The sequence below is a fragment of the Coregonus lavaretus genome (genome assembly GCF_964263955.1).
Source record: "Coregonus lavaretus genome assembly, chromosome: 4".
NCBI lineage: Eukaryota > Metazoa > Chordata > Actinopteri > Salmoniformes > Salmonidae > Coregonus > Coregonus lavaretus.
This window is the reverse complement of record NC_139991.1, coordinates 27,062,884-27,090,455: the sequence shown is the minus strand read 5'-3', so window position 1 is coordinate 27,090,455 and position 27,572 is coordinate 27,062,884. Positions and strand designations below refer to the sequence as shown.

At 41.9% G+C, this 27,572-nt stretch overlaps 1 protein-coding gene across 1 annotated transcript; it reads right to left on the bottom strand.

Annotated features, from left to right (window-relative positions):
- Positions 1 to 431: 431 nt before the first annotated feature.
- On the bottom strand, positions 432 to 18,577 carry LOC311127615 (WD repeat-containing protein 36-like). The gene is made up of 23 exons (XM_084159439.1): positions 18,270 to 18,577; positions 17,689 to 17,716; positions 17,230 to 17,330; positions 16,895 to 17,012; positions 16,574 to 16,706; positions 16,300 to 16,354; positions 12,261 to 12,393; positions 11,901 to 12,076; positions 11,153 to 11,273; positions 10,804 to 10,869; positions 10,590 to 10,673; positions 10,274 to 10,428; positions 9,967 to 10,081; positions 9,711 to 9,876; positions 9,467 to 9,575; positions 9,256 to 9,335; positions 8,770 to 8,877; positions 5,886 to 5,983; positions 3,950 to 4,092; positions 3,551 to 3,670; positions 2,467 to 2,548; positions 2,017 to 2,204; positions 432 to 824 (listed from the first exon to the last, which is right to left on the bottom strand). Exons 1-23 carry the CDS (start codon positions 18,423 to 18,425, stop codon positions 675 to 677), a joined length of 2,685 nt encoding a protein of 894 aa, XP_084015565.1. The 5' UTR covers positions 18,426 to 18,577; the 3' UTR covers positions 432 to 674.
- Between the last annotated feature and the right edge of the window lie 8,995 nt (positions 18,578 to 27,572).

The following is a 27,572-nucleotide window of genomic DNA, read 5'->3' as shown; positions in this document are numbered from 1 at the left end:
AAGATGTATATATATTTTTTTAAATTGTTACTCTATTGCTTTATATTACCATAAAAATGACAGGCTTGACTAAAACCCCTGTCCCAAGCCCAAACCCATGCACCCTGTGTGGCTGGTCATCCTCTAGGACTCCAACAGAACCTAGTTACAGAGAGAGGCATACAGAGACACCATCTGCTCCACTACCTGCTCCGTCATGAGACAAAAACTATAATCCCCAACAGCACTGAACACGATGAAAATATATCAATGTATCGGATTTGTCTACGGAGTACAGCACTATTTTGTCCTCTGTATAATCCTTATTACTATGCTGTACACTATTGAGACAGCAGGGAACAAAGCAAGCAAACTAATGCTGAACAAAGGAAAATCTAATTGTATTAGGGTAAGAACATAAAGTGAAAACATAATCTGGAGAAATACAATGATAACAATCATGATGTTTATTTTAAACGTTTACATCAGGTTTTGATCAATCATGGTTTCATTGAACTTCATATTTTGTTAGACCATTACAAAAGCATGAGAGCACTTCATATAAAATGTGACCAATTTGTCTGGCATTAACCGTGATACTCGCATCTAGAATACTGTATAGAGATTTACACATAACTTTTATGGTGAAAAACAACATTAAGAAAACAAAAATAAAAGTAAGGGAGAGGTACACTTCAAAGCAGTGCACTCTTGGTGTATGACAGCAAACACAGGCTCTGATTGAAAAGTGTCTGCATGGATGTCCACGTCTCCTCCAGTTTCTCTGATACTCTAGATGCCTCCTCCATCAGCCCTGGTTCCTGGGAGATCAGTCTGAGATGCAGCTAGAGAGAGAGGAACCAGGGTTAGTGATGGAATTAAGTCTAGCCATACATGAATACACACCTGTTATTTGCCCTCAGAACGTGCCTGTGATGCTGTGAAGACAAAAACATAATTATTCATGTTCTGTAAAGATGCTAATTGAATTCAGGTACTCAACAAAATATATAGTATTTTAAGAGTGAAACAATAGAACTGCATATCAAGTCAAACATGTTTTCTTGCTACATTTTTATTTGACTTCTACAGGAAATCTGGGTATTGGTTTTGATTGAATAGGGCATTGTATATCACAGTATTTTTACATTTCAGTTTTTTTCTTGTGTTCTGATGCCATCTACTGGCTGCAGCTGTAAGTGGATGACAGTCAATGCAACAGAAAACAACTTTCCCGTTCATCTAGTGGCATCTGAGTTGATTACATCTAACATTAACAACAATATAATTACTGTAGTAATAACATTGTTGGACTAGAATGTAACAATAAAAACTCAAAATCATTAAAATGTAGATTAAATCAATAGAAACAGTGTTATTTCACAGGTATAGAGCGGTTGCGTTAACAAAGAATTCTGTATTTTTCACGCAAATAAATATCTTACTGTTTTTCGTAAACCAGATCTAAAATGCTTCTTATTGTAATTTCTGCATCAGACTAATTTTGTTCTTCAGTTGCACTTCTAAAGTCGGATGAGAATTCACCAACGGGCATTCTTTCAGCAGACAGCGTTCTAACTGATGTGTAGCTACTTTTCTCTGGTACTTTTCTTGGTGTAGCCAGCTTACTTTTCTAAGGTAAAATGCAAGATTAACTTCAAGCAAAACATTAGGAAATGTAGCTGGCTACATTCTTTCTGTGATAAATATTAGAAATATGCAAAAAATACCTTTCATTTACTTGTGTGGCTGCTAGCCAAATAGCATTGCACTTCTGTTGTCATCTGATGAAAATGAAGCTATTTTCCACTAAATGTGTCGCACTATTTTCTGTGATGGAAAACTATAGTTGCAGGCCCTTGATCACCTCTCTTTGAAGCAACAAAAAAAACCACTTGACTTTCAATATAAAACTCAGGTGAAATGGTTTAAAAACACAGATTTGTTTTATGTCTGCATTTTGAAAATACAGATTTGTGAACTAACGCGACCCCTGGTATAATAGCAGCTTATTAACTTCAATATTTATGTGGTTACCTTTAGGAAGAGAGCCAGGTAGGCCTGTGCCAGATCAAAGTCTCTCTTGGAGTCCAGCATGCTGGCCACCATCTTCAGGAAGCCTTGTAAGACAGAGACATCTCCACCCATATCAGGGGCCAGGCCTCGGAGCTCAGCATCAATACCAGACGGACCCATCTCTTTCAGCATCCCCACAGGGCCATCATCTGGAGGAAACAATGATAAGGATGGGTTATTCATTGTATTGGTCTGAGGTACATGACATTAGAAATGTAAAAGTGTGCCAAATAATCATTTAGTTAGTGCACATGCTAATGACTTGACTTCATAGCAGTAGGCCCAAGTATTGTGATTCTAAAATACATTCTTGAGTTTTTATGGCCTCAGAATTGATTTGGGGTTATAGGAATTGCTATGCTTGCCAGAGGTGCTGTGAGTAATTGCTAGCTAAGTGAGATTCAGACTTACATTTGTTGCTGAGCATAGCAGATTCTAGCAGTTGGTAGAAATGGGACTTCTGTGCCAGGACTCCAAAATTCACAATCTTTGACTGTGAAAAAGTAAACAAAAGAAGCATTGTTTAACCCAAATAACAGTTATTATGGGAGTGGGGATAATATGAAAAGCAAACAACCTTTTTTAAAGATGAAATCCGTAGTAGGGGGAAAAAGTGCCACTGTCCACCCCACGGCCGTTGTTTTTGTTTTGTTGACAAAGCAGAGGTGGGGAGGGTCGCCTAGAGCCCTGCACGGGCATGAATTTCAAGGCCGAGCCCTACCCATGCCAGCGACGTTCAGGCCCTACCCTACCCAGGCCTGATCGCTTCTGCCAAAATAACTTCCTCTGTTAGTAAATCCATTAGCTGCTCCTCTCTGTCTGTCAGTCGCTCCTGAGCGCTGCTCGCTCTGCATGCGCTCTGCTCATGGCGGTTCTATATCTGAGTATCTATAGCAACAGCTCAGCTTGGGCTGCTCTGTTCAATGATGAGACAGAGAGTAGTAGACTGTTAGCTACTTTGTCACTCTAAACTCTGACAAACTCAAGGAACATTATTATTTTCTGTGAAATAATCTCTCCTGTCTTATATTTGACGAGGCTGAAGCACTTCTGACACCACGTTCTGATCTTAGTCAGATATGACTGTACTGTGCAGCAGATCGCGAGCAAATGGCTCAGCTTCAAAATGTTAGTGATCAATTTAGTGATACCCGAGCCCTGCCCATACCCTAGTTATTGATGAAAAACAGACCCTACCTGGCCCTAACCCGATGTATAATGTCGGGGCCCGTCGGGGTCGAGTAGCTGAGTTCTAGCACCCATGTCAAAGGGAAAAAAACAGTGTTCGTTGTTTGCACTAACTTCGTTGTTGTAATATCGCAAACGGACATGGCAGTTTCAACATTAAGGATTACAGCTTTAATTTACAAAGTATTATTTGATTTACAAGAAATAAAATACAAATAAACAATAATTTTACAGTGTTGTGGATTCAGGGTCATTCATAGAGTTCTGTTTATTATCAGAACTTGAAGAAGTATTTAACTTCTCTCACCTGTTCCTCCTGGTTGGAGCCTTCAGAGGGGGCGAACTGGGGTATTAGTCCTGGGATGGTGGGCATAAAGAATGGGGCAGCCTTCGGAACCTTGGGGGGCTCCTTGGGTTTGTTCCGTTTCTATATGTGAAAGGGGAAAACACCAATCTCATTTCAGTCCGACATAACAAAAACAAAATATATGAGCACTGTGAAGGTCTGTATTATGAAGAGATGACAACGATATTACAGAACAATTGCTACATGTGTTGTCAGTCACTGCATGTGTAAGGAGACTTGTGATGCCTTGGGTTTAGCTCAGAGGGCTAAGACAGTCTTGAGTCGCACAGACAAACTGGGCTTGAGACCCTGTCGGTGACCCGTTTTTCTCCACAGACAACTACAGTGTGACATGCTCACCTTGATGATGTCGAGGTGCAGCAGGTTCTTCCAGCGAGAGTCGGGCAGCAGAGAGAGGGTGACTAGCTTCTCGTCCAGTTGCTCAGGAGACTCATACTCTATCATCTCAGTGTTGAGTTCAGCATCTCCCTCTCCCTCTTCATCTGCAGAAAAAAACAAATGTTTCTTTAGCAACTGATACCATCAACTACCATCTAATATTGCTTAAGTTCCTGAAAGGTTATTTCAAGCATTGTGTTTGAATGTCCAGTACTCTGGCACACACATTATGGCACAGTATTGTTTTTCTCATAAATATCTAGTCAATACTCAAAGGACCGTCACTGTTACCTATACTCTCTTGCTATCTCTCTCAGAATGACCTTCTTGATCCAAACCAGTCAGGTTTCAAGACTGGTCATTCAACTGAGACTGCTCTTCTCTGTGTCACGGAGGCTCTCCGCACTGCTAAAGCTAACTCTCTTTCCTCTGCTCTTGTCCTTCTAGACCTGTCTGCTGCCTTTGATACTGTGAACTATCAGATCCTCCTCTCCACCCTCTCCGAGCTGGGCATCTCCGGCGCGGCTCACTCTTGGATTGCGTCCTACCTGACCGGTCGCTCCTACCAAGTGGCGTGGCGAGAAGCTGTCTCCGCACCACGTGCTCTCACCACTGGTGTCCCCCAGGGCTCAGTTCTAGGCCCTCTCCTATTCTCGCTATACACCAAGTCACTTGGCTCTGTCATATCTCCACATGGCCTCTCCTATCATTGCTACGCTGACGATACACAACTAATCTTCTCCTTTCCCCCTTCTGATAACCAGGTGGCGAATCGCATCTCTGCATGTCTGGCAGACATATCAGTAAGGATGACGGATCACCACCTCAAGCTGAACCTTGGCAAGACGGAGCTGCTCTTCCTCCCGGGGAAGGACTGCCTGTTCCATGATCTCGCCATCACGGTTGACAACTCCGTTGTGTCCTCCTCCCAGAGTGCGAAGAGCCTTGGCGTGACCCTGGACAACACCCTGTCGTTCTCCGCTAACATCAAGGCGGTGACCCGATCCTGTAGGTTCATGCTCTACAACATTCAGAGAGTACGACCCTGCCTTACACAGGAAGCGGCACAGGTCCTAATCCAGGCACTTGTGATCTCCCGTCTGGATTACTGCAACTCGCTGTTGGCTGGGCTCCCTGCCTGTGCCATTAAACCCCTACAACTCATCCAAAATGCCGCAGCCCGTCTGGTGTTCAACCTTCCCAAGTTCTCTCACGTCACCCGGCTCCTCCGCACACTCCACTGGCTTCCAGTTGAAGCTCGTATCTGCTACAAGACCATGGTGCTTGCCTACGGAGCTGTGAGGGGAACGGCACCTCCGTACCTTCAGGCTCTGATCAGTCCCTACACCCAAACGAGGGCATTGCGTTCATCCACCTCTGGCCTGCTGGCTCCCCTACCTCTGCGGAAGCATAGTTCCCGCTCAGCCCAGTCAAAACTGTTCGCTGCTCTGGCACCCCAATGGTGGAACAAGCTCCCTCACGACGCCAGGACAGCGGAGTCACTCACCACCTTCCGGAGACATTTGAAACCCCACCTCTTTAAGGAATACCTGGGATAGGATAAAGTAATCCTTCTACCCCCCCCCCCCCCTTACCCCAACCCCCCTAAAAAAAACAAAAACATTGTAAAGTGGTTATCCCACTGTCTATAAGGTGAATGCACCTATTTGTAAGTCGCTCTGGATAAGAGCGTCTGCTAAATGACGTAAATGTAAATGTATACAATCAAGGACGGATTTACTCCCTCCATATTAAATACCATTAATTAACAATGCTTGAATAATTGGCTGATACCACTGTTACATGTGCCAGTCCAGATGGTGTGGGGGATTTGCTACCCCCCTGTGCTCGGTACAGAGTAAGTGCTACATGGGCACACTGGGTGTTCAGTAGGTACCTTGGCTGGGACAGGTTCCTGGCAGCATGATCACGGTGGGCTCGTAGTCTGCAGGCAGGGGGCGCAGCGACACCATGCTGCACAGCGTGTTGTTGGACCTGGAAACACACAACAATATGGAATTCACTCAACATGGGATGCTCACTCAAGAATAATACTATAATAATAATAATAATAATAATAATAATAATAATATGCCATTTAGCAGACGCTTTTATCCAAAGCGACTTACAGTAATGCATGCATACATTTTTTGTGTATGGGTGGTCCCGGGGATCGAACCCACTACCTTGGCGTTACAAGCGCCGTGCTCTACCAGCTGAGCACGGCGCTTGTAACGCTAATGTAGTTGTACAAAAGTTCAATCAGGAAGGCTGGTCTGAATGCTCATTTAACTTCATCCAGTAAGCATAACATCATTCACTTTGTTTCCTATTCTAGGGGCATAGTGGGAATGAATACAAACATATCATTATCAGCTTAGCATCTTGTTTCTTCTCCTTTTTCCTGTTAGCCATGTGTGGAATGTCATTCACCTATTGACCTTACAGTCTATCCACCTCCCCACCACCACTAGCTATAACAACCTTAAGGGCCATCATTGGAACTCCTTTCCCCCAGTGGGGAAGGTTTCAATGCCAGCAGCCCCGAATAGGGCTACCTGTCATCACATCAACTAGCTCCGAGGATCTTCCCTCGGAGACAAAACCATTCCCCAAACTATTTAATAAAATGTCATATTGCAATCGGTCTTTGTTGTTCATTCAGTTAAGCCTGTACTCGATTGAAATACTAATACTGAATACTACTATGCTGTTGTCCTCCGTAGCTCAGTTGGTAGAGCATGGCGCTTGCAAAGCCAGGATAGTGGGTTAAATTACCGGGACCTCCCGTACGTAAAATGTATGCACACATGACTAAGTCGCTTTGGGTAAAAGCATCTGCTAAATGGCATACATTATTATTATTACTGAATACTACTAGTTAGTATCCTGAATACTATTATACTGGATGTGATACTACTACTCAATATACAGTGGGGAAAACAAGTATTTGATACACTGCCGATTTTGCAGGTTTTCCTACTTACAAAGCATGTAGAGGTCTGTAATTTTTATCATAGGTACACTTCAACTGTGAGAGACGGAATCTAAAACAAAAATCCAGAAAATCACACTGCATGATTTTTAAGTAATTAATTTGCATTTTATTGCATGACATAAGTATTTGATCACCTACCAACCAGTAAGAATTCCGGCTCTCACAGACCTGTTAGTCTTTCTTTAAGAAGCCCTCCTGTTCTCCACTCATTACCTGTATTAACTGCACCTGTTTGAACTCGTTACCTGTATAAAAGACACCTGTCCACACACTCAATCAAACAGACTCCAACCTCTCCACAATGGCCAAGACCAGAGAGCTGTGTAAGGACATCAGGGATAAAATTGTAGACCTGCACAAGGCTGGGATGGGCTACAGGACAATAGGCAAGCAGCTTGGTGAGAAGCCAACAACTGTTGGCGCAATTATTAGAAAATGGAAGAAGTTCAAGATGACGGTCAATCACCCTCGGTCTGGGGCTCCATGCAAGATCTCACCTCGTGGGGCATCAATGATCATGAGGAAGGTGAGGGATCAGCCCAGAACTACACGGCAGGACCTGGTCAATGACCTGAAGAGAGCTGGGACCACAGTCTCAAAGAAAACCATTAGTAACACACTACGCCGTCATGGATTAAAATCCTGCAGCACACGCAAGGTCCCCCTGTTTAAACTAGCGCATGTCCAGGCCCGTCTGAAATTTGCCAATGACCACCTAGATGATCCAGAGGAAGAATGGGAGAAGGTCATGTGGTCTGATGAGACAAAAATATAGCTTTTTGGTCTAAACTCCACTCGCCGTGTTTGGAGGAAGAAGAAGGATGAGTACAACCCCAAGAACACCATCCCAACCGTGAAGCATGGAGGTGGAAACATCATTCTTTGGGGATGCTTTTCTGCAAAGGGGACAGGACGACTGCACTGTATTGAGGGGAGGATGGATGGGGCCATGTATCGCGAGATCTTGGCCAACAACCTCCTTCCCTCAGTAAGAGCATTGAAGATGGGTCGTGGCTGGGTCTTCCAGCATGACAACGACCCGAAACACACAGCCAGGCAACTAAGGAGTGGCTCCGTAAGAGGCATCTCAAGGTCCTGGAGTGGCCTAGCCAGTCTCCAGACCCGAACCCAATAGAAAATCTTTGGAGGGAGCTGAAAGTCTGCATTGCCCAGCGACAGCCCCGAAACCTGAAGGATCTGGAGAAGGTCTGTATGGAGGAGTGGGCCAAAATCCCTGCTGCAATGTGTGCAAACCTGGTCAAGACCTACAGGAAACGTATGATCTCTGTATCAAATATTAAGTTCTGCTTTTCTGATGTATCAAATACTTATGTCATGCAATAAAATGCAAATTAATTACTTAAAAATCATACAAATGTGATTTTCTGGATTTTTGTTTTAGATTCCGTCTCTCACAGTTGAAGTGTACCTATGATAAAAATTACAGACCACTACATGCTTTGTAAGTAGGAAAACCTGCAAAATTGGCAGTGTATGTTCTCCACACTGTACATGAAACACGTTGTCACAGCAAACTACTTGAATACAAGGAAATAACAAAAATCCTTCATAAATAACTGTTCCTACTGCAGTACAGCATGTATTCCAACAAAATTGACCATATGACTACTAATTTGTTGAGTCACATTAGTTCAAAGACTAAGCTAATCAAGATTGTTCCTTTATCATCTAATACTTGGTTGCCTGTAAGAGTGAACGTTTAATCAGAAGGTTAGGTTACGTAATAATGACAGTCTTTCTTTGATGTGGTGGGGACTCTTACCATAAGTATATCCCCAAGTTGTCGACATGGGAGGAGGCCAGAAAGTCCCCTGTGGGTGACATGGTCAGACTGACTGCAGCAGAGTCTACCAAGAAGCAGTCCACCAGGCTAAGAAAGAACGAATGTTAAGAGTGACAGAAAAAAAAAAAGAGAATAAATCAAGTCAATTACTGAAGGCGGAGATGGAAATTCCCCTGGAGAGCACTTGAAGGAGATTCACTGATAAACTCAATTTATGATAAAGTTAAACAAAGATGGTCATCTCAACGATTTCAGGTTGTGGTTAGATGAAATGAAAAGACAGGGCTTGTCTGTGACTGCTGGTGACCTCACAAGTGTGCGAATGTCATTTGCATGTATGACCTTAGCCACGGACAAGAAGATAAATCAGTAAAGTATGGTCCAGAAACAAACTCTGGCCCGTACCCCCTAGCCACTTTTGGGGGACCTGATAATCTGCTCCAGAAGCGGCAGGGTTGGTCTTACCAGCCGGAGGGGAGGTCCCATGTCCTGATGGTACAGTCCATGGCTGCCGTTATCAACCAGCGACCGTCTGGACTGAAAGCCTGAGGGGAAACGTCAGACAAGAAAAATCATCAGTACTCAAAAATATATTTGAGGGAAAGAGAGAGCGAGATCAATCGAGAGAGATAGGTGAAGAACTGAGAAAGTGAGCGCAAGAGAGATAATGACTCACCATATCATTGACCTGTCCACGATGGCCAGAGAACTTGCGGACAATCCTCTTGGTCTCCATGTCCAGAACATTGAGCGTGAAGTCGTCCAGCGCTATGGCCAACATACCACTTTACCAGGGTCAGAAAAGACTGCAATCAGACACTTTTCTACTGCTATGTTATAACCATGTGAAAACTAAATCAGTTGGAAGACGTGCAGTCGTATAAGTGCTATTCTTCCCTGTGGTGTTATCTGTCCCGTACCTGTCCCTGTGCAGGTGTGTGGTGGCAGGTGAGGTGCCCAGGTCAATGGAGTGGACCAACTTCCTAGATTTGAACTTCCAGATCTTGACCAGTTTGTCAGCTCCGGCACTCACGGTCAGCTGGTTGAGTCCATCCACCGACACGCCGCGCACCGCCCCCCTATGAGCTACAGAGTCAGAAATGAGACAAAGCTGAATCTTTCACAGAAAGCATGAGCTAAATATACATTGGTAATTGTCTGTATGGGGTTACTTACCTTTGTCCTCTCCATATTGACCTCTATGCATGCCAGACTGCATGTTGTAAACGTCAATATGTCCAGATGAGAGTCCTACCACTACAAAGTTACCACATGATGTGATATCTACTGCCTGAGAGGAGAAAATACAAATTTTAACAACATAAATAGCGCATATATTATGTTTGTTTCAAATGTGTAATAAACGTTGTGTAATAAACTATTAAAAGGTAGATTTCTTATTGATCGAACCTAATCAAATCATTTAGGTTAATTTTACAAAAAAAAAAAAACATTTTACATGACCAGTAACATATTTAGCTACCGTAGCATGGACGTTGAGAGCGCGGTTCTTTTTGAAGCGTTCGGGCTCCAGCTTGTGTGCTCCCATGCTGCCCTTCTGATAGTTCCAGGTGGTCGTCATGAGATACCCTCGGTGACACGCCACTATACTGTCCCAATCACTCTGACGGGCACTCTCTACATCACACAGAATCAGACAAAACATTAAAGTTTTAACAAATCACATTCAATGATAAAGGTTCTACAGAAATACAGACTTGTTTTGAGTCTTTTTACCTCATGACAGTTAACACAGTATTTAAAAATTAGAGACGTTTCTTATTTTTTGCTAAGCATACCTGAGGCGAAAGTGGTGATGGCAGGAAGCTTTAGTTCGTCATACCTCAAGCTTTTCTTTTTGGATTTCTTCTTGTTGATGGAACCTACTTACCAATTGGTATATTTTCATGAAGAATACAGCAAACAAGGATTTATGCAGGTAAACAGCACTCAAATTGACATCTCATTGTCCATAACAGCAATTTTTCCTACAACAGAGAAAATAAGTCATACCATGTCCTAAACTCCTGTTGAATCTCTCATGAACAGTGGAGAATGACTGCAGAGTACCATCTTGACCTTAGAAAAAGAAAGAGTACAGTGGATTAGAGAGAAATATGTATTTTATTTAATTAAAAACTCATAGATGCCTTATACAACTAACTGCCTGATACAGCAAGTCTTAACTTGGGCAGGGATGTAGCTCAGTTGGTAGAGCATGGTGTTTGCAACGCCAGGGTTGTGGGTTCGATTCCAACGGTAGGCCAGTTTGAAAAAAAATGTATGCACTCACTAACTGTAAGTCGCTCTGGATAACAGCGTCTGCTAAATGACTAAAATGTAAAATGTAAGTCACACATACCAGCACTGAGAATGTGATGTCCGTTCAGGCCGTGGTGCTGGATCTTAGTGGGCGGGGCGCTGTGTCCCAGACGACTCCTGAGTAGACGGCCTCCTCCGCCCGCCGTGTCAAAGATCCACACCTAAGGAATATGACTGATCATTCAAAACTCTATGGTTGAATACCAAATCAAATATATTAATTCTTCATAGCCCTGTGGTATGTTGGTACGAGATTGTGGTAGCAGTGCTGAATTTGCAACTTGAGATTTGCTAATACAAGCTTTAAGACAGGGGTGTCAAACTCATTTTGCCACGGCGGCTACACTCGGTCTTCAATGAGGTCCCGAGGGCCACACTCGGTCTTCAATGAGGTCCCGAGGGCCACACTCGGTCTTCAATGAGGTCCCGAGGGCCACACTCGGTCTTCAATGAGGTCCCGAGGGCCACACTCGGTCTTCAATGAGGTCCCGAGGGCCACACTCGGTCTTCAATGAGGTCTGGGGGGGGGGGGGCGCATTCTGTCTTTAAACCATAGTTTGGGGAATTTACTATGCTCCCCGACTGTCAAGCTTTAATTTCGGTGATTATTAGCAAGCTGGACACAGTCAAGAAATTAATGTAGACACAATAATTTCAACAAACAAAAAAATTGGCAGTATGTTTGACACTCCTTCTTTAAGATGTGTAGTTTAAAAAAAAAGAGAATTGTTTACAACAATTTTACAGTGATGCCCTCTAGTGAATGACACAATTTAAGTAACACTAACCCGAATGCCGTTATCAGCCCCATTGGTGATGAGAAGAGGCTCGCCATGGAGGAATGTTAATCCAGCGATAGCTGTGTTGTGCGCATCTCTCATCTGACAAACAAGCTTCTTCTCCTCCAGATCCCACAGCCCAATATGTCCAACAGGACTACCAGCCGCCATTACTGGATGGCCATCTAGAAGACAATCACATCAAAGTGTTAAGAGGTAAGTAAACATTTTTTAAAATAATCTCAAGCACGATTTTACTTATTATATTGACGCAAAGTAGTGACACATCAGACACAAATTGAGGCCACACAATGTTGTGTTCATCATTAGAATCATAAAGACAACACCATGTTCAATTGGGGACTTCACCTGTTCTGAAGGAGAGGGAAGTGACTGGGCCCCAGTCTTGCTGGAACTTCATCAGTGACTCATCAAACTTGATGTTGTGGATGATGATCTGACCTGATGATAGGCCTACACCCACAGCGTCCACAGCTGGGGTCTGAAGGGGCGGTTTAGAAGAAAGGCGCGAGAGAGAGATAAGCTTGACAGGAAACGCATTGAATTTCTGATTTCACAGTAGCCAACTTTTCTACACAGTAGATCCCATACATAGTGTATACCACTAAAATGTAACTGTAGATTCAGCTGCGGGCCAATCTTTTCTTGAGCGGATGGTCGGGGGGCCGGAACATAATTACAAATCATTTTAAGATTGCAAATTGACCGCAAGAAGCCCAAACCAATATAATATTTGACTAACACAATCATTTCAAACCTTGCTTACCTTTGCATGCGATCATTTATTTATATTATGTGTGGGAATACTTGGGAACAGAGTTATCAAATTAAAATCACTTGGAGCTAATTTTAGTCTTTCATGTCCAACAATGAAAAAAATACTTGGGAGGCCAAATAAAACCACCCGCGGAACAATGGTGTTCCATCCCTGCAATAGAGTTCCAGACCCTTGTAGAATCTATGCCAAGGTGCATTGAAGCTGTTCTGGATTGTGGTGGCCGTTGGTGTTTCCTTTATTTTGGCAGTTACCTGTATGCAAGGTCTTAGGCATGGATGTGCGCAGGCCCACCCACTGGGGAGCCAGGCCCACCCAATCAGATTGAGCAAAATGCTCTACTTTACATTTGAGTCATTTAGCAGACGCTCTTATCCAGAGCGACTTACAGTTAGTGAGTGCATACATTTTTCATACTGGCCCCCCGTGGGAATCGAACCCACAACCCTGGCGTTGCAAACGCCATGCTCTACCAACTGAGCTACACGTTCCAAACAGGACATTATTTGTCTTTTAACCTAACCACAGTACTTAACTTGGGCAGGAGCTCACCAGAACTGAGTATCAGCACCTCAAATGTTCTTCTGCTTGAGTTCCTGCACCTCTTCTAGAATATTATCTCAAAAGTATTGAGGAGTTCCTGCACCTAAATATAAACGGTACTGGCACCCAAAATGAGTACCGGGACCTATTTCAGTCCAAGTCAAGCACTGGCCTAAACAGGCATACACCATCATAGCAAGCAGCAGGGAGGGGGTGGAAAACAAAAGGGATATACAGTGGGGAGAACAAGTATTTGATACACTGCCGATTTTGCAGGTTTTCCTACTTATAAAGCATGTACATGTCTGTAATTTTTATCATAGGTACACTTCAACTGTGAGAGACGGAATCTAAAACAAAAATCCAGAAAATCACATTGTATGATTTTTAAGTAATTAATTTGCATTTTATTGCATGACATAAGTATTTGATACATCAGAAAAGCAGAACTTAATATTTGGTACAGAAACCTTTATTTGCAATTACAGAGATCATACGTTTCCTGTAGGTCTTGACCAGGTTTGCACACACTGTAGCAGGGATTTTGGCCCACTCCTCTATACAGACCTTCTCCAGATCCTTCAGGTTTCGGGGCTGTCGCTGGGCAATACGGACTTTCAGCTCCCTCCAAAGATGTTCTATTGGGTTCAGGTCTGGAGACTGGCTAGGCCACTCCAGGACCTTGAGATGCTTCTTACGGAGCCACTCCTTAGTTGCCCTGGCTGTGTGTTTCAGGTCGTTGTCATGCTGGAAGACCCAGCCACGACCCATCTTCAATGCTCTTACTGAGGGAAGGAGGTTGTTGGCCAAGATCTCGCGATACATGGCCTCATCCATCCTCCCTTCAATACGGTGCAGTCGTCCTGTCCCCTTTGCAGAAAAGCATCCCCAAAGAATGATGTTTCCACCTCCATGCTTCACGGTTGGGATGGTGTTCTTGGGGTTATACTCATCCTTCTTCTTCCTCCAAACACGGCGAGTGGAGTTTAGACCAAAAAGCTATATTTTTGTCTCATCAGACCACATGACCTTCTCCCATTCCTCCTCTGGATCATCCAGATGGTCATTGGCAAACTTCAGACGGGCCTGGACATGCACTGGCTTGAGCAGGGGGACCTTGCGTACGCTGCAGGATTTTAATCCATGACGGCGTAGTGTGTTACTAATGGTTTTCTTTGAGACTGTGGTCCCAGCTCTCTTCAGGTCATTGACCAGGTCCTGCCGTGTAGTTCTGGGCTGATCCCTCACCTTTCTCATGATCATTGTTGCCCCACGAGGTGAGATCTTGCATGGAGCCCCAGACTGAGGGTGATTGACCGTCATCTTGAACTTCTTCCATTTTCTAATAATTGCGCCAACAGTTGTTGCCTTCTCACCAAGCTGCTTGCCTATTGTCCTGTAGCCCATCCCAGCCTTGTGCAGGTCTACAATTTTATCCCTGATGTCCTTACACAGCTCTCTGGTCTTGGCCATTGTGGAGAGGTTGGAGTCTGTTTGATTGAGTGTGTGGACAGGTGTCTTTTATACAGGTAACGAGTTCAAACAGGTGCAGTTAATACAGGTAATGAGTGGAGAACAGGAGGGCTTCTTAAACAAAAACTAACAGGTCTGTGAGAGCCGGAATTCTTACTGGTTGGCAGGTGATCAAATACTTATGTCATGCAATAAAATGCAAATTAATTACTTAAAAATCATACAATGTGATTTTCTGGATTTTTGTTTTAGATTCCGTCTCTCACAGTTGAAGTGTACCTATGATAAAAATTACAGACCTCTACATGCTTTGTAAGTAGGAAAACATAACATAACATTTTGTGCTGTTCATAAAATCTATTTCAATTTAGGCCCTTGTAATGAATTTGAATTATGCTTGATTATTTACGAAGAAAAAATTAAGATTCTGCCACTTGTCACTTCGCACTGATACCATGTGCAGTAAAGAGTAGCTATCGCTGAGACCATGTATAGAAGAGGATTTTGGAGCACTTTCCAAGTTATTTGATTTAAATATGTTGCCATTAAGACCTCAAGTTCCCCTCTATATCAATCACTGATTGCATTGATCTCGAGTGCCTTAAAGACAGTTTCAGTACATTCAGAGACAATGATCAGCCTTAAAATGCTGTTTTTATTAAACACTTTTAGAAATCATGAAACACTTCGACTCGCACTGTCTCTCCCCAACTCCGCTGAGACATGACCATCGATCCAGTGAAATAAAAATAAAAAAGTTATTTCAATTTATGCTCTGATGTGCCTTGCAATAGGCTACAACAACTGACCTTTTACCAGGGTTATCATATAGCCTAGCTTGAGACTTGAGTTTTCAAATATAAGGGACTGTACATTATTTATAATAAGGAGTAGGCCTACATGGAGAAAATCTGACCTCTCTTATTATATATGAAAAGAGGCAAATGCATGAAACATTATTTATTTCCAGTCAATGCAAATAGCCTATCATTTTTAATGACTTTATTTCATTGAAAAGATAACTTTGCCGTGTGCTTCTCCGACCATACACTATAGTTATGCCCTATAGGCTATTTATCATTTAATTGATATCACACAATACATTGTAGGCAGACTCTGCTTGCATTTTGACTCAAAATGATCTAGACCAAGAAAAAGTTGGTGACCACTGTTGGACCAATGGCTGCCTATTGTGATTATTAACGTTATATAGGCCTATGGTTTATTATGTGTAGGTCTATGTGAGTCGCATGTTCAATGCAAGAGTCACGGATTTCCGTAGGCCTACAAGACTATTTGGTCAGTAATGCGAAATCACGTTAGATGGTTTGTTATGTGTGATTGAATACAGTAGGGTATAGGGTAGGCTATGCTTTATTTTGGTTTTGGCCCACCTACATTTTTGCTGGCCCTGCCATCATCGGATTTCTGCTTGCGCCACCGCCTGCATGTCTTCCTAAACCAGAATGTAGGCTACACAGTCCCTTCTTTCTATACAGTATTTGAAAGGAGTTGAACGCATGTTTGCTTGACCGTTCCTCAACCTAAAAACGTTCAGCTTTGAGAAATGTTGAGAATAATTATATTTTAACCAACCTGCTGAAGCACTGTAACTCCTGATGCCCATCCAGGGAAGGTGTACAGGAGCTTACTAAGATAAAAAGGGATGCACTTAATGAGTACAGAGAATATGGCAAGTTGTCCTAAATTTAAAACCAAACTTTGATAAAAGCACACTATAACAATTTCAGTTGCATTAATACAGATCTTTAGTTGTTCTGTCCTTCCATCAGTTTTATGATTTCACAACCAAATTATAATTAAATTATCAACCAATACTTTTTAGTTCAAAATACATGAATGACTGTACTTGGATTTGACATTCCAGAGCTGGAGACCTCCTTGGCTACTCCCAAACAGGATCTTGTTCAGGTAAGTGCTTGGGTGCATTACAGCAGACACTTCAAATGACACTTTGTCAAATGTTATTTGCAGGTACTCCTCTGTGGGACAAACAAGCATGAGAGAACAAAACAATTTAATTGACTGGTTTGACAGGAAAATGAAAAACTACTGATCATCATTCCAAAACACTCAATTTACAAAAACATTTTCAACTCGAGGTTCATTGGAACAGCTAAACTAAAAAATGATCCCAATGAACAGTTATGCATTATTTTGCAACACCAACCCTCTGACTCCACGTCCCATACAATGACAGCATTGTCCCTGTCCACTGAAATTATGTGATCCCCAAAAGGCAGCAGGAGATGAACATCAGCTCCATGGCCAGTGTACATGTGAACAACCTGGATAGACAACATCTCACAGTCAGTTTACTATAATCAAAGTAATTCACTATAATCAATGTCACATTTAAGTTAAAGCGAGTGTGTGCCCTCAGCTAGCCTCATGTCATGACTAGTAGGTGGCCTAAATAGTTTCAGATATCATTGTCTTAAAAAAACAAAAAAAATGATTTTATATAATATATTAATCATATAAGTGATGGAATGGCTACTTCACCTCTTTGTTCCTGGCAAATGCTGATACTTTTTTCCCATTTGCAACATAGACCAGCATCCGATCAGCTGCTAGGTATGATATGTCCTCTGGAAGTGCATTACCTTGGGAAAATTCATACCTGCCATAAATCTACAGTCAAATAGTAACATTGATAGCAATAAATTGTTTGAAACTGTAACAATGGTGAATTAATAAAGGTAGCTAGACTCAGTGATTTGCCATCATCATACACAGTCTGGAAACTCTTACAGACATCAACAGAATCCAATCTTCCCGATGTATGCCCTCCCTTGACACATGCCCACATTAGGAAGAGCAAACAGTGGCTGTTTTGTCAAATATGCATTTCATAGTTGTTGATTTCTGTAGAGAGGAAATCCCACTGTGTAAGATGATGCCATTATATCACGAAGACTACCTTTAAATTAAACTACATAAATATGCATGAGTCCTACTTACTGACAGCAACGATTCCAAGTTTCTTGACCTGCAACATTACAAATGGTTGATATCATTACCAAATAAAACAATGGAATGGACAATGGAATGTGCAAAAAGGTGAACTGATGATAACTTCTCTTTTTAGTCACTGTTATGGCTACATAACTAATGATGATCACCAATAGGACCACAAAATAACCACTAAATATGAGAATTAGCGAGCTATCCAATAACTAAATGTAACCTTAGAAAAAAACATTGCAGTTTTGAAACTACAGTAAAGTGCAGTAACTGCAGTCTACTGCGGTATTTTTAACGCAGTATTTGCTGCATACTGCAGCCATACTGCACTAACTAGAGTTATACTGCACTCTGACTGCAATCTTTTTTCGTAAGGGTAGATAACGTTATTGTAGAAAAGGCTGCCCTCAAAATCTTGCATTGCATTCGTGGCACTTCCTCTAGCTATGTTGTTTCATTGATCTAGTTTTGACATCAGGAAATGGCAAAGACACTAACATTATATATTTTTTAAATGATTGCTATGTGACAAGTAACTAGCTAGCATTATCGTTACATTTATCAACATAATCACTTACATTGTACGTATGGAAACAGTTTCCCACAGCTGTCACAATGTAGAATTCTCGGTGTTTCTTATGATACCGTACCACGTGTGAGAGGTGATTCGAATACAGTCCCAATGCTCTGAAGCCTGAAAATATAACGCTTCCCTTTTTACTACCCACAGGCATGTTTTAGGTTATGATGTACATCAAGTAATGATTTCTATCAAATGTAGAGACCTTTTTCGTAGACTATTTGAAACGACAGGCAAAATAACGTTATTCCTCTGATTCTTCAAAGTTTTCAAAGCGTGAACACATCTTGTGTAACACTGAAATATGTCCGATAGACCGGATTTTAGAGAAATATTTATTCCGCGTGATACATTCCCTGAGATTGTTAGTCTCCATAAATAGCTACCGCTCTCATTCTCTATTCTATTGCAAATAAATGTATCAACACAATCTTGAAAACTGTCTGATAAATTATTAGTATAGTAAAGAATATATGGCCTTGTGTGTCTTTTGAGAATAAAATAATGAATGAATCCCCCACCCCATATTCTGTGTTGTAGCTAAATCAAAATACGGTATTAAAGTGTTTATTATCAATTAAACGTTTATTTAAAAAAAACATAGAAATAAGACATAATTAATAAATACTGAAACAACCAAATTAAAAATACATTTCAATGAAAAATGTAATATCTGAAAATAAGCAATCACATAGAAAATATATGATAAACAATTACAGCGTTGATTAATATTTGATTTATAAAACAATATCAAACATATTTTCTGCTGCTGGTTTTAAATATGGCTATGATTTTAAAAAATCAATCAATCAGGTTTGCAGACACCAACAAATCCCAGCATCGCAAGAATCTGCATGGACGTCTGGCACCTTTATATGGCCGCCTCTCCTTCAGATGCCCACACTCTTCACCCTGTGAAAATCAAACATACAATCAAAGACAATACTATTTGTACCTTTGATATCAGAGAAACTCAGTCTGACAGCAAACACCATGTGATTACTGTCTGTCATAACAACAACAATGATAGACAAATATGGAAAATATGACAGATAAGGATGTTCAAAATACTCACCTTTGCTGAAAATGCCAATCTACATTGTATTTTCCCAAGATCGTCTATTTCACTTGGGCAGTGAGACCATTTGAAAATGCACAGCTGAGTGAAATGACATGTATAATATGATGGTGTTAGTCATTGAAAAAAAACATTTTGTCTAAATCAAGTCAAACCGATAGGATATTAAGAGCTTACCCTGTCATTAGACATCGACCTCGAACTTGTACAGTTAGTTTTCCATATAGCCTGCAAATGAAACCACTTAGGTGTTTCAAACCTCAGGGAATCTCAGCATGTGCAAACCTAATATCAACAAGATAATTAATAAATTCAAAGAAACAAGCTTTTAGAAATCTGACTTACATTCATGTGAAATTCTGGTCTGATAACATTGGATGCATCATCCTGCATTTTTTGGAGACATCCCTTACGCCTTGCTGAAATGCTCTCAACAAGGTACACTGCAAAAGCCAGTGTGACATAAACTGCAAAAAAGAAATTCAATACACAGACCAATATCATAATTACAACATGTACAAAAAAAGCCAGGAAAGCTGTCAAAGTCAACATGTGTTAAATTGGATCAGTTTCCAATCAATTGTCAAATTCAGTCATTTACCAATCAAATGTGCCTTGCTCATCTTTGTGTTAATTTGAGAACTGAACATTTCAGTGATCGGGCATCTTTTATACTCTCTCAAATTCCCTTAAGTTTACCCATAACCCATGGTGTCACCTCATAAATAAATACAAATCACACACACAAAAAAAAAAACTCTCACTCACAGTATGAATCATATAGGCATGTACTTTCACCTATTGGTCCCTTAATCTAACATAGTATAATACATCTCTTAACCCACTCATCCCATTCCATAACATCTCTGATCTCATAGTTTGAATAACAACTATGTACTCAAGACTTCAAATGTTACTGACTGAAATCATACAAATCATATCATACAAACTGATAAAATCAAATAGATAATTTCACTTTTCAAAAAAATGCAGTTCCCACAATGTGTCCATTGCTGACATTTGAGGGTTTCCTTCTTTGAGCTTAGTCAGACATCTTTATCATAATGAAGAGATCGGTCTACAGTGAGGGAAAAAAGTATTTGATCCCCTGCTGATTTTGTACGTTTGCCCACTGACAAAGAAATGATCAGTCTATAATTTTAATGGTAGGTTTATTTGAACAGTGAGAGACAGAATAACAACAAAATCGAGAAAAACGCAGTTCAAAAATGTTATAAATTGATTTGCATTTTAATAAGGGAATTAAGTATTTTACCCCATCTCAATCAGAAAGATTTCTGGCTCCCAGGTGTCTTTTATACAGGTAACGAGCTGAGATTAGGAGCACACTCTTAAAGGGAGTGCTCCTAATCTCAGCTTGTTACCTGTATAAAAGACACCTGTCCACAGAAGCAATCAATCAATCAGATTCCAAACTCTCCACCATGGCCAAGACCAAAGAGCTCTCCAAGGATGTCAGGGACACGATTGTAGACCTACACAAGGCTGGAATGGGCTACAAGACCATTGCCAAGCAGCTTGGTGAGAAGACGACAACAGTTGGTGCAATTATTCGCAAATGGAAGAAACACAAAATAACTGTCAATCTCCCTCAGCCTGGGGTACCATGCAAGATCTCACCTTGTGGAGTTGCAATGATCATGAGAACAGTGAGGAATCAGCCCAGAACTACACGGGAGGATCTTGTCAATGATCTCAAGGCAGCTGGGACCATAGTCACCAAGAAAACAATTGGTAACACACTATGCCGTGAAGGACTGAAATCCTGCAGCGCCCGCAAGGTCCCCCTGCTCAAGAAAGCACATATACATGCCCGTCTGAAGTTTGCCAATGAACATCTGAATGATTCAGAGGAGAACTGGGTGAAAGTGTTGTGGTCAGATGAGACCAAAATCGAGCTCTTTGACATCAACTCAACTCGCCGTGTTTGGAGGAGGTGGAATGCTGCCTATGACCCCAAGCACACCATCCCCACCGTCAAACATGGAGGTGGAAACATTATGCTTTTGGGGTGTTTTTCTGCTAAGGGGACAGGACAATTTCACCGCATCAAAGGGACGATGGACAGGGCCATGTACCGTCAAATCTTGGGTGAGAACCTACTTCCCTCAGCCAGGGCATTGAAAATGGGTCGTGGATGGGTATTCCAGCATGACAATGACCCAAAACACACAGCCAAGGCAACAAAGTTGTGGCTCAAGAAGAAGCACATTAAGGTCCTGGAGGGATCTGAAGGTTCGAGTTGCCAAACGTCAGCCTCGAAACCTTAATGACTTGGAGAAGATCTGCAAAGAGGAGTGGGACAAAATCCCTCCTGAGATGTGTGCAAACCTGGTGGCCAACTAAAAGAAACGTCTGACCTTTGTGATTGCCAACAAGGGTTTTGCCACCAAGTACTAAGTCATGTTTTGCAGAGGGGTCAAATACTTTTTTCCCTCAATAAAATGCAAATCAATTTATAACATTTTTGACATGCATTTTTCTGGAATTTTTTGTTGTTATTCTGTCTCTCACTGTTCAAATAAACCTACCATTAAAATTATAGACTGATCATGTCTTTGTCAGTGGGCAAACGTATAAAATCAGCAGGGCATCAAATATTTTTTTCCCTCACTGTATGTGTGAGGGCATATTCTGCACTGGGCAGACTAACACATGCAGCCTGAAGCATACCTTACATCTGACACTTACAGTCCTCTCTTCTAGCCTCCCCTGGAGAGAGAGCTGCTCTTATGGTCGCCTGATATCTACAATGAACAAAAATATAACCGCAACATGGTCCCATGTTTCATGAGCTGAAATAAAAGATCCCAGACATTTTCCATACAGAGAAAAAGCTTATTTCTCTAAAATGTTGTGCACAAATGTGTTTACATCCGTTAGTGAGCATTTCTCCTTTTCCAAGATAATCCATCCACCTGACAGGTGTGGCATATCAAGAAGCTGGTTAAACAGCATGATCATTACACAGGTGCGCCTTGTGCTGAAGACAATAAAAGGCCACTAAAATGTGCCGTTTTGTCACACAACACAATGCCACAGATGTCTCAAGTTTTGAGGGAGCGTGCAATTGGTATGCTGACTGCAGGAATGTCCACCAGAGCGGTTGCCAGAGAACCAAATGTTCATTTCTCTACCGTAAGCCACCTCCAACGTAGTTTTAGAGAATTTGGCAGTACGTCCAACCGGCCTCACAACCGTAGACTGGACCACGTGTAACTACGCCAGCCCCTCCACATCCGGCTTCACCTGTGGGATCATCCGAGACCAGCCACCTGGAAAGCTGATGAAACTGTGGGTTTGCACAACCAAAGAATTTCTGCACAAGCTGTCAGAAACCGTCTCAGGGAAGCTCATTTGCGTGCTCGTTGTCCTCACCAGGGTCTTGACCTGACTTCGGTTCGGCAGTGTAACCGACTTCAGTGGGCAAATGCTCACCTTCGATGGCGAATGGCACGCTGGAGGAGTGTGCTCTTCATTAATGAATTCCGGTTTCAACTGTACTGGGCAGATGGCAGACAGTGTGTATGGCATCGTGTGGGCGAGCAGTTTGCTGATGTCAACTTTGTGAACAGAGTGCCCCATAAGCTAGGGAAAATGAACACAATAGCATTTTATCAATGGCAATTTCAATGCAAAGAGATACCGTGATGAGATCCTCCTGAGGCCCATTGTAATGCCATTCATCCGCCGCACTCACCTCATGCTTCCGCATGATAATGCACGGCCCCATGTCGTAAGGATCTGTACACAATTCCTGGAAGCTGAAAATGTCCCAGTTCTTTCATGGCCGGCATACTCACCAGACATGTCACCCATTGAGCATGTTTGGGATGCTCTGGATTTACGTGTAAGAGAGCATTTTCCAGTTCGCACCAATATCCAGCAACTTCGCACAGCCATTGAAGAGGAGTGGGACAACATTCCACAGGCCACAATCAACAGCCTGATCAACTCTATGCAAAAGAGATGTGTCGCCTGTCCATTTAGTTGTTAGGCTTTGAAACAACATCCACAATGACCATGTTTTCCACTCAGTTTCAACCTACTGTTGAACTTCTTTCTTCAAATTGATCAATCACAGTGAGGTGAGATTTAAAAGCACAATACTGTTTTGATGATAAGTGTTTGATGTGATTTTCGATTGCATTGACGTCAGAATGGTTAGAAGGAAAATAGAGCCCATAGTACGAGGCCATTAATGAATTTTATACTTCCAAGGCATATGCTGAGTACATAAACATAGATTACTGTGACTCGACTGTCACGTGGAATTTTACTGCGTTCATGATTCATGACGCTCAGTGTGGCAGTAATATGTCACCGCAACAGCCCCAGTCACACCTGACACTGACTGGTTTTCTGATCCACCCCCTACTTTTATTTTTAAAGGTATCTGTGACCAACAGATGCATATCTGTATTCCCAGTCATGTCAAATCCATAGATTAGGGCCTAATGAATTTATTTCAGTTAACTGATTTCTTTATATAAACTGTAACTCAGTAAAATCTTTTAAATTGTTGCATGTTGCGTTTATATATTTTTTCAGTGTAGCTGCCCCAGGTACAGTGAGGGAAAAAAGTATTTGATCCCCTGCTGATTTTGTATGTTTGCCCACTGACAAAGACATGATGTAAGTCGCTTTGGATAAAAGCGTCTGCTAAATGGCATATTATTATTATTATTATGATCAGTCTATAATTTTAATGGTAGGTTTATTTGAACAGTGAGAGACAGAATAACAACAACAAAATCCAGAAAAACGCATGTCAAAAATGTTATAAATTGATTTGCATTTTAATGAGGGAAATAAGTATTTGACCCCCTCTTAATCAGAAAGATTTCTGGCTCCCAGGTGTCTTTTATACAGGTAACGAGCTGAGATTAGGAGCACACTCTTAAAGGGAGTGCTCCTAATCTCAGCTTGTTACCTGTATAAAAGACACCTGTCCACAGAAGCAATCAATCAATCAGATTCCAAACTCTCCACCATGGCCAAGACCAAAGAGCTCTCCAAGGATGTCAGGGACAAGATTGTAGACCTACACAAGGCTGTAATGGGCTACAAGACCATCGCCAAGCAGCTTGGTGAGAAGGTGACAACAGTTGGTGCGATTATTCGCAAATGGAAGAAACACAAAAGAACTGTCAATCTCCCTCGGCCTGGGGCTCCATGCAAGATCTCACCTCGTGGAGTTGCAATGATCATGAGAACGGTGAGGAATCAGCCCAGAACTACACGGGAGGATCTTGTCAATCATCTCAAGGCAGCTGGGACCATAGTCACCAAGAAAACAATTGGTAACACACTACGCCGTGAAGGACTGAAATCCTGCAGTGCCCGCAAGGTCCCCCTGCTCAAGAAAGCACATATACATGCCCATCTGAAGGTTGCCAATGAACATCTGAATGATTCAGAGGAGAACTGGGTGAAAGTGTTGTGGTCAGATGAGACCAAAATCGAGCTCTTTGGCATCAACTCAACTTGCCGTGTTTGGAGGAGGAGGAATGCTGCCTATGACCCCAAGAACACCATACCCACCGTCAAACATGGAGGTGGAAACATTATGCTTTAGGGGTGTTTTTCTGCTAAGGGGACAGGACAACTTCACCGCATCAAAGGGACGATGGACGGGGCCATGTACCGTCAAATCTTGGGTGAGAACCTCCTTCCCTCAGCCAGGGCATTGAAATGGGTCGTGGATGGGTATTCCAGCATGACAATGACCAAAAACACATGGCCAAGGCAACAAAGGAGTGGCTCAAGAAGAAGCACATTAAGGACCTGGAGTGGCCTAGCCAGTCTCCAGACCTTAATCACATAGAACATCTGTGGAGGGAGCTGAAGGTTCGAGTTGCCAAACATCAGCCTCGAAACCTTAATGACTTGGAGAAGATCTGCAAAGAGGAGTGGGACAAAATCCCTCCTGAGATGTGTGCAAACCTGGTGGCCAACTACAAGTAACGTCTGACCTCTGTGATTGCCAACAAGGGTTTTGCCACCAAGTACTAAGTCATGTTTTGCAGAGGGGTCAAATACTTATTTCCCTCATTAAAATGCAAATCAATTTATAACATTTTTGACATGCGTTTTTCTGAATTTTTTTGTTGTTATTCTGTCTCTCACTGTTCAAATAAACCTACCATTAAAATTATAGACTAATCATTTCTTTGTCAGTGGGCAAACGTACAAAATCAGCAGGGGATCAAATACTTTTTTCCCTCACTGTATCTAGAGCATTCCTCATACCTCCCTTATGATGGCTGATACAGTAGACAGCCTACAGTGGCTTGCAAAAGTATTCACCCCCCTTGGCATTTTTCCTATTTTGTTGCCTTACAACCTGGATTCAAAATGGATTTTTGGGGGGTTTGTATCATTTGATTTACACAACATAGATGCAATATATTTTTTTTGTGAAACAAACAAGACAAAAAAACAGAAAACTTGAGCGTGCAGAAATATTCATCCCCCCAAAGTCAATACTTTGTAGAGCCACCTTTTGCAGCAATTACAGCTGCAAGTCTCTTGGGGTATGTCTCTATAAGCTTGGCACATCTAGCCACTGGGATTTCTGCCCATTATTCAAGGCAAAACTGCTCCAGCTCCTTCAAGTTGGATGGGTTCCGCTGGTGTACAGCAATCTTTAAGTCATACCACAGATTCTCAATTGGATTGAGGTCTGGGCTTTGATTAGGCCATTCCAAGACATTTAAATGTTTCCCCTTAAACCACTCGAGTGTTGCTTTAGCAGTATGCTTAGGGTCATTGTCCTGCTGGAAGGTGAACCTCAGTCCCAGTCTCAAATCTCTGGAAGACAGGGGCGGTGTGTTCAATAGGGCGATATGGGCGACGCACTGCCAAACGGGAAAAGGAAGGGATTTTATTTCTAATCAATTATATCACGGCAACAGTAGTTATCAGTGTTGTAATCTAGACGTCTGGTCTGATCTGCCACTAAATGTCCAATCAAGTCGTGCTTCAAATGGCCCCGCCCGTTTTGGGGCGATTTCAGTCAGGTTGAAAATCGCCCAGAAGTCTCTCATAGCCTCTCATGTAAAATCTATTTTTTTCAAATTTCAGAGCTTTCAATACAATCTCTATGGGTTTCTGAAGGCTTGCACTTACGCGCTTTCGTCATACGTAACGTAACTATGAATGTAACTAAGAAAAGAGCGGGTAGCAGCATCAATCAATTCACGTACTACTATCAAGATGGCTATAGCGTTCAGTGCAACTCGATTGTCTCTTTGAAAGAAGTTCACATCAAAGAGACAACCACAAAGTGCAGGAGCGCTTTTTTGAGTTCCTTCCCATCTCGGAATCAACCTCAGTCTCAATCGCCAGTGTGCTTTTGGAGAGACTGAACGGTCTTTTTGCCGACGACGTGAAAGTCAAACTCATTGCGCAAGCTTACGATGGAGCCAGTGTGATGAGGCGAGAGAAGGCAAAAGGTGCGTGAGCATTTCAAGAAAGGCCATTACGTGCATTGCTATGCGCATCAGCTGAATTTGATCATGCAGCAAGCTAAAAAGTAACTAGTAAACTAGTCCTCAGCATGCCTGATTTCAATGAGAAAGTCATTGACCGCTTTTCTGCATTGAAAGAGAGAAGAGAACAGTTTCAGTACAAGTAATGTAGCCTCTCTCTCTCTTTGTCCCTCCCTGTCTGTCTCTTTAACACACACACGCCCAAATCAGTTCACAGTTGATGTTGTTTAAAATAGTTATTTTTCATTTTTTTTAAAGTAAACAATTTTTTTTACAAATCTATACAATTGGCCAGAAAATGGTTGTTCATATTTACAAAGCCATACAGATAGCTGTGTTTACCTTTTCTAGAAATTATTTTCAAATTCTGTTTTCAGGCAAAATGTCTATCACTGTTCATTTTCACAAATCTATACAAGAGGGCAGAATATGGAAGTCTATAAAAATTTCTTATTACCAATAACTTGCATCAATGTTTTCAGTAGCCTCTATCAAAAGCTCCTGCTTGCTCAGGTGCACATATTTCCAATTCAACCATGAGGCCTTTTTGAAGCAAGTAATGTGTATATCAGTATTGACTTATATGCTGCCCCTGTCTTCATGTTGTTGCTGGACATATCTTTTTTAAAATGTGTGTAGGTCACCTAAATCATCAGAAAAATTGCCCCCCCTGAGAATTTTTTCAGGAGCCGCCACTGCTGGAAGACTG

Excerpts from the sequence above, each read along its gene's own strand:
- LOC311127615 (XM_084159439.1), bottom strand. The coding sequence starts at position 18,425 with ATGCCTGTGGGTAGTAAAAAGGGAAGCGTTATATTTTCAGGCTTCAGA. Across the intron at positions 9,877-9,966 it reads TCAATATGGAGAGGACAAAG|CTCATAGGGGGGCGGTGCGC; the intron begins GTAAGTAACCCC and ends CTGACTCTGTAG. Across the intron at positions 2,205-2,466 it reads TGCTATGCTCAGCAACAAAT|ATGATGGCCCTGTGGGGATG; the intron begins GTAAGTCTGAAT and ends TGTTTCCTCCAG.